Source organism: Equus asinus, chromosome 4, assembly GCF_041296235.1.
Source record: "Equus asinus isolate D_3611 breed Donkey chromosome 4, EquAss-T2T_v2, whole genome shotgun sequence".
Classification (NCBI taxonomy): domain Eukaryota; kingdom Metazoa; phylum Chordata; class Mammalia; order Perissodactyla; family Equidae; genus Equus; species Equus asinus.
The window spans coordinates 94,684,590-94,696,641 of record NC_091793.1 but is presented as its reverse complement, the minus strand read 5'-3'; the positions used below and the strand labels follow the sequence as shown (position 1 = coordinate 94,696,641).

At 34.9% G+C, this 12,052-nt stretch overlaps 1 protein-coding gene across 1 annotated transcript in view; it reads right to left on the bottom strand.

Moving 5' to 3' along the window:
- Positions 1–257: 257 nt before the first annotated feature.
- The window catches only part of ARL6IP6 (ARF like GTPase 6 interacting protein 6), a 35,642-nt gene continuing 23,847 nt past the window's right edge, over positions 258–12,052 (bottom strand). Inside the window, exon 4 of the mRNA XM_014831173.3 lies at positions 258–1,665. Coding sequence (XP_014686659.1) covers positions 1,572–1,665 — 94 coding nt within the window. The 3' untranslated portion in view covers positions 258–1,571. The remainder of the gene's footprint in view (positions 1,666–12,052) is intronic.

Here is a 12,052-nt window from a genome sequence, read left to right as displayed (position 1 = left end):
CCTGTACATTCCTTTGCACAGGAAGAGCCCTTTAGAACCAAGGTGGGGGTTGAGGGGGAGGCAGGGAGTGAAAATATATTCATTGCAACAATCACTCTGGAAGGAAGAATTTGTATACATGTATGTATATTTACATATACATACACATCCCTCCATAATAATCTAAACATTTACTTCAGATAATTTAAGTTAGAGCAGTGTTTGTCATTTCCAACAAAAGGTTTTTTGAATAGTAAAAAAAAAAAAAAAGTTAAGACTTTTAGAAACATCATTAAATCATTTACTCAGTAACAACACCCAGCAGATAACAGGAAGACACTGAAAATATTCATTTCCCATTTAGCCGAAATCAGCAGTTTCACTACACAATGCTTTCCTAATGTAAGTTTTTCTATGGCCAGAGAAACAGCATTTTAAATAGTCCATCTTTCTAAAATTGAAGTTACTTTCTAGAAAGGAAGTAGGAACAATTAAGGTTTAATTAGTATGAAAACAAAAACTAACACCAAAATTAACTAACATTTAAATAGAAAAATTATGAAACTACATATAAAAAATTACACATATATATATATACACACACTGTCTCAAAATACTATTTCTATTTTGGTAATTTTTGAGATTAAAAACAAACTAGTTCAAGCATTTCTAAATATAAAAATTTCAGGTTTATATTTATTAAAAACAAAATAATATCAATTCTGTTGAAGTAACCATATATACACCAAGATAAATATTTGGAATTGTGGAAAGAGAAATACGGACAGTTTCTAATTTCTCACTATTTTAATGGCTTAAATAATTTATCTTTTTTTCAGTTGTTTTTTGTTAAAAATAAATTTATTTAATTTTAAACTCAGGTCAGTGTGGCTTTTTTGCTGTTTTTTTAAAGACAAAATACTTATTAAAAATGGTAGGTATTAGGTTTGAACCAGCTAAAAAATAACACTTACATTTGTCTAGATGTAACAATTTTAAAAACATACAAATTCAATATGTAGTAGGAAAATACATAAAAAACACATAAGGAACTAAGCCCCATTAAAAAATATAAATGCACCTTCTATTGATTATATGAATATCAAAAACTAAGTATTCTGATCTGAAAGTAGCTTCTATAAAACGTAGTAGTAGGCATTGTTTGTTTTTCTAATACAACGAATAAATAAGAAATATTTCTGTCTCAATTAAACAGTAATATCAGTATTTCTTAGCAAAAATGTAGTACATACACAGAAAGGTAGGCATTGTTCTGTATTCAAGTTTTCGAGTTTGATTTCCATTAAAATGTTTTCTACAACGTATAAAAAACCACACACACAAAAGTAAAAAGGTGAGGTAAACATCTTACACTTTTAAAAAAATACTTGAAACGTACTACTCAGATATTCCCAATGCCCAGGCTCTAGAACAATGCTTGAGAAGGTCCTCTGTAATGACGATGATATGGCACGTATCTGATCCGCATAAAAGCAGGTCTCTTGGTCTTCTGTGTAGGCAATGATGTTCTTCCCTGTTATCACGAAGCAATCATGACTAAGTTTTGCTGAGAATACTGCTTCAGTGTGGGTTTACATGAGGCACCAGGCTACAGTAAGAGCAGCTACAATGCCATTCAAAATTGCCATGCTGTAGCCCATGTGGAAAGAATGTCCAGTCAGTTTCCTAGAGTGGGAAAAACACAAATGAAAAAAGGAAAATGTAATTTGATAATAAAAAAAAAACACTACCAGTTTTTACTGAAAATGGTTACAATCTGGAATGTTTCCCAAATGTTTTATACATTATGAGTTTAAAAAGAACACTGAACATCTGTAGGATTAGTAATGGATAGATCTCAAGTTCTTTGTCAAAAACTGTCCTGGTTATCAAGCATAATTTCCCAATTTCATTACTTAGAGCAAAATGCTGAGTTTGATCCCTCTATTTCTTTACTGTGCTTCATAGTCACTGTGTGTACCATAACCTAATTTTAAGGTATGAATCTTGTTACATCACAAACATGTTCTGTCATTAATTGGCATTGTGTTTCCCTGCTCTCTTGTTCTCTCTTAGAACTTAAATACGTATTATTTTAAGTATTTGTCCTGTTTGTACCATTTTTAGACTATATGAAGGAACTCTACTTTTTCTTTGAGCACTAAAAACAGCACTTGTCCATATGTGAGTCATAAATCAGATTGTTTTTTAAGACATTTCAGTTCTCAACCTAATAGGTTACTTAATTCAAGTGGCTTCCAATGAGTTCCTAAGTATCAGCAAAGACACAACTCTTGTTTTATGATTACCATGTGTGCTGACTAGCTTAGGAGCATAGATTTTCCCTGACAATTGTTCCCTCTATCTGGCAGCAATTTTACTACATTTTCTTTGTTAACATTGCTTCCACTAACTTTATTGCAATAATACTCTTTGCTTATCCTAATAAGGATGAGATATGCTAAAAAGAAAAGAAGGTAGTGTCCAATCGGTGTCAAGAGGCAGAACAGAATCTTCTCCTCACTGGAGCAATCCAAATCGAGGACATATACGGAGGTGCACTGGCAGTAGTAAGAGCTGAAAGTCATAAGTAATAAGGTTCCTGGACCGAGGGGGTCATTATGCCCTGGTCCTCTCCTCCTTTCCTAAGGACAGGTCAAAGCCAGGGAGGTACTTAGATCTGAATTAACATCTGAAGAGCACCTCTTTATGATGATTCCAGTCACACAAGATCAGGGACACAGGGTGAAAAACATACATTCTTCAAGAACAGCTCCTTCGTCTTCGGCCGAGACTAGAGAAAGACCCAGATGCTTCCTGATGGCCCCCTGTTCTTGTCCATGGGAGTTATTATTTACTCTTGCCACTCAACCTTATTCACCTAGAGACTGGTTAAAGATGCTTCTCATGTGCCATTAAGGGTTAATCTACCTAGCTGTATTACCTATTCTATGGTAAGATAAAAGAGATACACAATGTTTTGCGTCTTTAAAAAAGAAGAAATTCTTCAAATACATAGCGAGATTAGTGAACAGAAACCTCACTATAAAATTAAACCATCAGCATTATCATTCATTGTAAAAGAAACACTAAAGACTCAAGAACATTTAAATTCATACTAACAAAATAAAGTTAATCACGGGACAGAATTTCAGGACTTAATTGCTCTCTTTTACAAAGTTTGTGACCCTGCACACCCAAAAAAATTTTAAAAATCTCGAAAGGACAGTTTACTAAACTTTAGGAAGTTATAGTAACTACAATGTTGGTATAACTGAATTTTACTGAGATGCTCAAATGCTCAGTGACCCTTACAAAACAGGCAAAGCAAGAAATGTTAATGCCAATGAGGAAATGCCCCAGACAGTGGTTTACCATCTCAAACGTACCACATTCCCACCAGGAACCCTGTAACAGTTGTCACACAGGTACTGCTAGGCAAGGGACTTAAAATCTTCAAGGCATCACTTACTTTACAGCTCGTTTTCAAAATACTCACCATGATTTTCCTCTCTGGGGGAAGACACAAACTATCCCTGCAGGTTTTCCCTCCTACGACTCTCCTTGTTTTCTTTGGATCTTTTTCATTAAAGTACAGGGAGGAAGAGCAAGGCTAAGTCATGACGGCCTGTGATAAGTGTACGATTTTCATACAAAGCTGTATGGGGACAATTTAGGAGGATAGTTCTCCTTTTGAAGATAAGGAATCAACATTGAGTCTGTGTGTGCACGTATGTGTATATCTGACACACTTAAGCCATAAATATTAAGAGGAAAGTCTACTTCATCTGTACTATTAAGTGTAATTACTCTTTTTTTATAAAGTTTTTTTCTTCTTGTGAGGAGGACTTTTAAGATTTACTCTCTTGGAAACTTTCAAATATGCAATACAGTATTATTAAACATCATGTTGTATATTACATCCCTATGACTTAATTATTTTGTAACTGGAGGTTTGTGCCTTTTGATCCCCTTCACCCATTTCTCCCACCGCCAGACCCCTGCCACGGGCAACTACCAATCTGTTCTCTGTATCTGTAAGCATGGTTTCGTCGTTGTTTTTAAATTCCACATATAAGTGAGATCATATGGTATTTGTCTTTCTCTGTCTGACTTATTTCACTCAGCATAATACCCTCAAAGTCGATCCATGTTGTCACAAATGGCAGGATTTCCTTCTATGGAATAGCATTCCTTCTATTTTCCTTCACATTTCTTTCTACCGCTGAATAGTATTCCATTGTATATATACACCACAATTTTTTTATCCATTTATCCACTGATGAACACCTGGTTGCATATCTTGGCTACTGAAAATAATGCCTCAACAAATATGAGGGTGCACATATCTTTTTGAATTAGTGTTCTAATTTTCTTCAGATACATACTCAGAAGCGGAATTGCTGGATCACATGGTAGGTCTATTTTTAGTTTTTTTAGGAACCTCCATACTGTTTTACATACTGGCTGCATCAATTTACATTCCCACCAACTAGGACACAAGGGTTCCCTTTCTCTACATCCTCACCAACACTTATCTGTTGTCTTTTTGATAACAGCCATTATAACAGGTGTGAGGTGATATCTCATTGTGGTTTTGCTTTGCATTTCCCTGATGATTAATGTGGTTGAGCATCTTTTCATGTACCTGTTGGTTATCTGTGTGTCTTCTTTGGAAAAATGTCTCTTCAGATCCTCTGCCCATTTTTTTAACGGGGCTGTTTTTTGGCTATTGAGTTGTATGACCACCTATGATTCTTATTTGTGATCCTTGAAGTCCTGTTAAAACCCTCAAGGTATCTTGGTTCCCCATTGCCAAAACCTTTCATTTATCTCTGGTAGAGAATATGTTTTGAATTGACTCAGCTACAATGAAAATACTATCTTCAACTATTGAATTTAAAATGATGACTAAGTATAGTGTCTTTTTTACTCAATCTCTCTATATATACGTGCATTTTACTTTTTAAAGTATATACAGTAAAGCGCAAATGCCTAACATGTATACAGATCAAGGAATCTTCAGTCACGGACTTACCATCCAGGTCAAATACAGACTATTTCCAGCACTGCAGAAAGCTCCTTTGTTCTTCTTCCCTGTCAGTATCCACCTTCCCTCTCCCAAATCCTGAGATAACTGCCATACTGTTGGCTATCAGGATCACTCGTGTCACCTGCCCCTGAAACTCCAACTACATGGCATTATACAATATATATTCTTCTGTGTCTGGATTCTTTCACTCAATATTCTGTCTGTGAGATTCATCCAAGCGGGTGTATGTAGCATTAGTGTGTTCTTTTGTATTGCAGTTTAGTACTCCACTATATAAAAATACCAAAATTTATTTATTCTACTCTTGGACATCTGGGTTGTTTCTCATTTGGGGCCCCTACAAATAGAGATACTATGAACACGATACTACATACATTATCTCTGGTGGGTGGGCATCTCATTTCTCTTGGGTATATCCTAGGAGCAGAACTTCTGGGTTATAACGTAGATCTAAATTTGGCTTTAGTAGAAAGCATCAAACATTTTCCCCAAATAGTTGACTACTTTACACTTCCACCAGCAATGTATGAGTTTCAGTTGCTCCACACTGCCACCAATACTTGGTATTTCCAGTCTTTTTAATTTTAGTGGGTCTGCAGAGCATGTCAGGGTTGTGGTATTTATTCTTCTGATGACTAATCTATTTATTGCCTACTCAGATATCCTCTTCTTTGAACCTTCTGTCTTTTGCTCATTGAGTTCTTTACATATTCTAGACACATCCTTTGTCAGAAATATGTGTCATGGATATCTTCTGTTTATGGCTTGTTTTTTCACTCTCAATAAGAGCTCTTGATGAACACAAGTTCTTAATTTAGATAAAGTCCAATTTATTCGTTTTCTTTTTATGGTTAGTAGTTTTTTGTGGTCGTTTCAATAAATCTTTGATTAATTAAAGGTTGTAGAGATATTCTGTTTTGTAGAGAAGTTTTATTGTTCTTCCTTTGACATTTAGGTCTATAATTCATCTCATATTAATTTTTGTGTATAGGCAGAGGTAAGGCTCATTTTATTCGTTATGTATACCCAATTGTTTCAGCACTATTTACCGAAAAGATCATCTTTCTTCCTCATTGAATTGATATGGTGCCTTTGTCCTAAGTCAAACAGCCATATATGTGTGGGTCTGTTTTTTGGACCTTCTATTGTATTCTTTTGGTCTATTTGTCTACCCTTGATAAAATCAACAACTTTTCCATATAGCAGCATTAGCCACTTAAAAAATTTTATGCTAAAAGATCCCTTATAACATCAAAGAAAAACTACAAAATCTTAGAAACACAACAATAATGTGCAAGACACATGAAGATAACCATAAAACTTCACTGAAGAAGATTTAAATAAATAGAAAGATATCCTATTGAAAAGAATATTGTTAACATGGCAATATTCCCCAAACTAATCTATAGGTTCAATGTAAGTCCTTAAAATTCCAACTGTCTTTTTTTGTAGATATAAACAAGTTGATCTGAAAATTCATATGGAAATGCAAGGGACCTCAAATAGCCAAAACAATCTTGAAAAATAACAAAGTCAGAGGACTCACACTTCCCAACTTCCAAACTCACAACAAAGCTACAGTAATCAAATGTTGTGGTACTGGGATAAGGACAGACATACAGACCAACGGAATCAAACTGAGAGTTCAGAAATAAACCCATATTATCTACAGTCAATTATGTTTTGTCAAAGGTACCACAACTGCTTAATAGGGAAAGAACAGTCTTTTCAAAAAATGGTTCTGGGACAACTGGATGCAAAAGAATGAAATCTCATCCTCTACCTCACACGATATACAAAAATTAACTCAAAATAGACCACACCTTAACATAAGAACTATAAAATCCCTAGTAGGAAGCATGTGTAAATCCTCATGACTTTGAATTAAGCAATGGTTTCTTAAATACGACAACAAAGCATAAGCAACTAAAGAAAAAGATAATTTGGACTTCACCAAATTAAAAAGTTTTGTGCTTCAAGGGACACTACCAAGAAAGTGAAAAGATAACTCACAGAATGGAAGAAAATATTCACAAATCATGTATCTGATAAAGGTCTACTATCTAGGATATAAACGAACTCTTATTACTCAAAAGTAAGACAACCCAATTTAAAAAGGGGCAAAGGATTTGAATTGACAGTTCTATGAAGAAGACACACAAATGGCCAATATGCACATGAAAGAATGCTCAACATCTAGTCATTACAGAAATGCAAATCAAAACCACAAGGAGATCTTCATACCCACTAAGATGGTTATGAAAAAACAAAAAAGAAAACAACAAGTATTGGTGAGGATGTGGAGAAACCAGAAATCTCATACTTTGCTGGTGGGAACATAAAATGCTGCAGCTGCTGTAGGAAACTGTGGTGGTTTCTCAAAAAAGTTAAACAGAGAGTTACCATATGATCCACCAATTCCATTCCAGGTATATTCTCAAGAGAACTGAAAACATATGTTTACACAAATTGGTACCTGAATGTTCATAACAGCATTATTTGTAACAGACAGAAGTGGTAACAAACCAAATTTCCAGCAATTGAATGGATAAATGAAGATGTGATGTATCTATACAATGGAATATAATTCAGCCATAAAAAGGAAAGAAGTACTGACATATGCTACAACATGGATGAACTTTGAAAACAGTACACTAAGTGAAAGAAAGATATAAAAGACCACATTTTTGGGATTTGTATGATTCCACTTATATGAAATGCCAAGAATAGGCAAATCCATAAAGACGAAAGAGTAGACTAGAGGTTTCTGGGGGCTAGAAGGAGGGGGGAATGGGGGAGTAACTGCTGAGTATGGAATTTTCATTCTGGAGTGATGGAAATGTTCTTGAATTAGAGAAACACAACCTAGTGAATATACTAAAAATCACTGACTTATACATTTTAACATGGTGAGCTTTATGTTATATGAATTATATTGCAATTAAAAATAAAACTTTAAGGGCTGGCCCAGTGGTGTAGTGGTTAAGTTCATGCGCTCCATTTCGGCAGCCCAGAGTTTGCCAGTTCAGATCCTGGGCACAGACCTACACACTGCTCATCAAGCCATGCTGTGGTAGCATCCCACATAGAACTAGAAGGACATACAACTAGGATATACAACTATGTACTGGGGCTTTGGAGAAGGGGAAAAAAAAGAGGAAGATTGGCAACAGATGTTAGCTCAGGGCCAATCTTCCTCACCAAAAAAACATACCTTTAAAAAAACAAAACAAAAAAATTTACTCGGGGCCAGCCCCAAGGCATAGTGGTTGGGTTCAGTGCACTCTGCTTTGGTGGCCTGGGTTCATGGGTTCAGACTCCAGGCACAGACCTACACCATTCACTGGCCATGCTCTGGTGGCGACCCACGTATAGAGTGGAGGAAGATTGGCACAGACGTTAGCTCAGAGCTAATCTTCCTCAGCAAAAACAAACAAACACTTCACTGAAGGATATTAAAAGAGGCTCTGAATAAAGATTGGTACCTACAATAATCTGGGAATACTCAACATTGTAAAGATGTCAACTACCTCGAAAAGAATTTGTAAATTCAATGAGATCTTAGTAGTAGCTCAACAGAATTATTTTGGTGGGAAACTGACACATCTCATAACAGTAAATGTGTCAAAGGAAAATCTTTGAAAAAATCAAATTATAACGTAAAAACAAATTAATTTTTAAAAAAGGAAACAGAACCAGAAATTAAAAAAGACATTGGAATAGACTCCAGCATCCAGAAATAGATCTATGTTTTTGTAACGTAGGTATGAGGGAGGTGCAGTGGGGGCAGAGGCAAGGAAATAAATGCATAGAAATTTTACATTTTACCAACAAGCCATTTTTAAGTCAGAAGAAATAAAATAATTATTTCTTTTCAAGTTCCTTCCTTCTTATTCCTAATCATGGTTTTTCATTTATCAGTGTAGGAGAAATCAAGATTCAGCTTATTTTCAAAACAGCTGTCATTATATTTACATGGAGTAAAAAGAATTGATGACTTCAGGCAGCTTCTTTTTAGTCCTTTGGTTTTATTTTGTAATCCCACAAGTTCTACTGAATATTAAGAAAAAAAGTAAGACTAATGTCACATTTTTAGATTAATTCCTGCAATTCTAGTGTTTGTAGATTCTTGATAGGCTCACTCTCAATGTGAGGCTCAGAAGGTACTTTTTGGTCTATTACAAATTCTTCTTTTTTAATTTGTACATGTGTGTAAGACAAGGCACTACTGGTCTTGCACAAAGTAAAAATAAAAATTCTACTGGTCCAAAGTATCTGTTGTGTATTGTTTTATTCATAGTTTTATCATGGAGTCTGTAATGATTCCAAAATGGTTCTTACTGTTACAAGGCATTCATGACCTTTTATTTCCATAATGTGAAGCAGTCACACACTGCTAGGCAAATGGTAATGTAATATAGGGGTGAGGGGCTTGGGAGGGTTGAGTAGAGTGTACACAATTTTTGCTCATTGTTTCTTCTATACTTTCATGAAGGGAAAAGGAAAGGATCCAATCCCAGAAGAATGATAAGCCTGATCAGGGGTAGCACTTTTCTCTGTTATGTAATTAGATCAGTAAAGCAAAATAACTATCATTTCTGAAATCTATGGAATAAGTTCTAATATGAGAAATTTAATCAGAAATAAAATGAAAAATTTACATCCAGAATAAGTAAAACTTCAGCATTATTTAATATTAATACTGCCAAACCCACAAATGTGGGTAGATAATACCTGGCCCTGTCAAGCTCATCTGATTTTCTTTGTCATGCCATATGGATTTCTAATCTGGACCACACTACTGCATAAGGTGGGGGGGGAAAACCCACAAGAAAACAAATCCCGTAGTCTCATACCACTATATAATGAAAATGTTTAACTTTGAAGACCATCCATTCTATTTCAAAATTCACAAGGATTCTGAAATAGGCTTAAAGAATTTTTAACATAGCATGACTATTTTTAGAGATGTTGCTATAATTATTATTTCATATATGAATGTGACTAAGAAAACTGATTCATGATGAAATTCTTTCCAAGTCACTCACATTCTCTCCATATACCTAAACACACTGTACAGATTAATTTTCCTAAAACACCCCTTTGTTCAAAATGCTTTTGTGTCAACTGTATATAAAACAAGCGAAAAGAGCAAACAATACAGTTAATAAGGTCAAGATACGTTAATGATGAGTTTTGACCTAGGTTTTCAAAGATGTGGCAATGGACCAGCAGACAAAAGAGATATTGTGGTGTAAAGGGAAAAGGAGAGAACCAGAAGTGAACTCATACTTAAGATTTCATGTTTATCAAGTGGAGGGCTCAACCAGACAAACTTAAGGTCCCTTCCAGTTCTAAATTTCTATGACTATTCAAAGTAGCAGAGACAGAATAAGTAAAAACACTTGAAAGAGATTATGTAGTTTTTTTCCTACCTATTAAAATACATTATAGATCAACATTACCTGTACTTAGACTGGAATAATGATGCAGGGAGTATAAGTACATAAATATTTTAGTCCCAAAAAGTCAATCGAGGAGACTCCACAAATATAATGAAAATTAACAGATGATATCACTTAACATACTAATTCAAAATTATAAGACCTGACTGGTCATTGGACCATTTAAAAATAAGTAGTAGAAAAATACACAGAGAACTCAATGACAAAACCAGAATATTTCTTAAAGTAAATGTTAGGATTCCTAAATGTGGATTTTATTAAGCTGAGATAAAGTTGTTTCCCACTGCAATACAATTATGCAATCAAAATGAAAATAAATGAGAAATATTGTTCAGTAAGAGTAAAATACATTGGAAAAAATATGGTTATAAAGAAAAGCTCATTCTAATAGAACTACTTCCACATCCTAAAAGATTATAAAAAGGGTATTATTTTGTTCTGGATCCAAAAATTCCTTCCAATAATAAAGAATCCCACAATGAAGTACTTACATGGTTCCCGTTAGTGGTTTAGAGTTTAAGCTCTGTAGTTAGAGATAGGTGTGAGCGTCAGCTTTGCCACTTATAAGGGATACAAAGCTACAAAAACTGTTTGACCTTTGTGAGCCTCAATTTCCCAAAATGGAAAGAAAAATAGAATCTGCCCTTATAAAGTTGTTATGAGGATCAGGTGTCTGGCATACAGCAAAAGATCAATAAATGTTAGCCACTATATAGTAAAGAAAACTCAGCTACAGATGAGATTTTAAAAAATTCCTTTGACCTTCTACTTCAACTCTCCCTTCCTTCTAAGCAAAACACCTAAACCTAGACCCATCTCAAATCCAAATAAACAAACAATAACATCATATACACAGACCCAGGAGATGGATGGGAGAAAGAGACTGAGGAACTATAGGTTTGTGCATGTATGTGTATGCTTCTGCCTGGCATTACTCTCTTCCTGCAAGTTCACAATCACTTCTCCCTTTATAATTTTTTTGTGGCCTGGAAATGTAATTTCTATCAATATACTTATATTGATATTTAATAGTAACATAAATATGTCATGAAAGAATTGTATCTTAATTATTTGCATTTTTCAGAAATGAGATACATTTAGGGGCTGGCCCAGTGGTGCAGCCGTTAAGTTCGCACGTTCCCCGTCGGCAGCCTGAGGTCTGCCAGTTCAGATCCCAGGTGCGGACCTACGCACTGCTTGTCAAGCCATGCTGTGGCAGCATCCCACATATAAAGTAGAGGAAGATGGGCACAGATGTTAGCTCAGGGCCAGTCTTTCTCAGCAAAAAGAGGAGGATTGGTGGCAGATGTTAGTTCAGGGCTAATCTTCCTCAAAAAAAAAAGAGAAATACATTTAAAATTTAAGATTCAAATGAATTCAATGATTCTGGCAATTTAAGTCACTATACTCTTACTTTTGAACCACAAAATAAAGCACTGAATAAGCCCTGCCAAAAGTTTCAAATAATTGCCTTTGTTTATTTAAGAGAGAGACCGACAGATTCAAGCAGGTCTCTTTTCATGTTTCATTATTATTTATTGTTTTTACTCCAGCC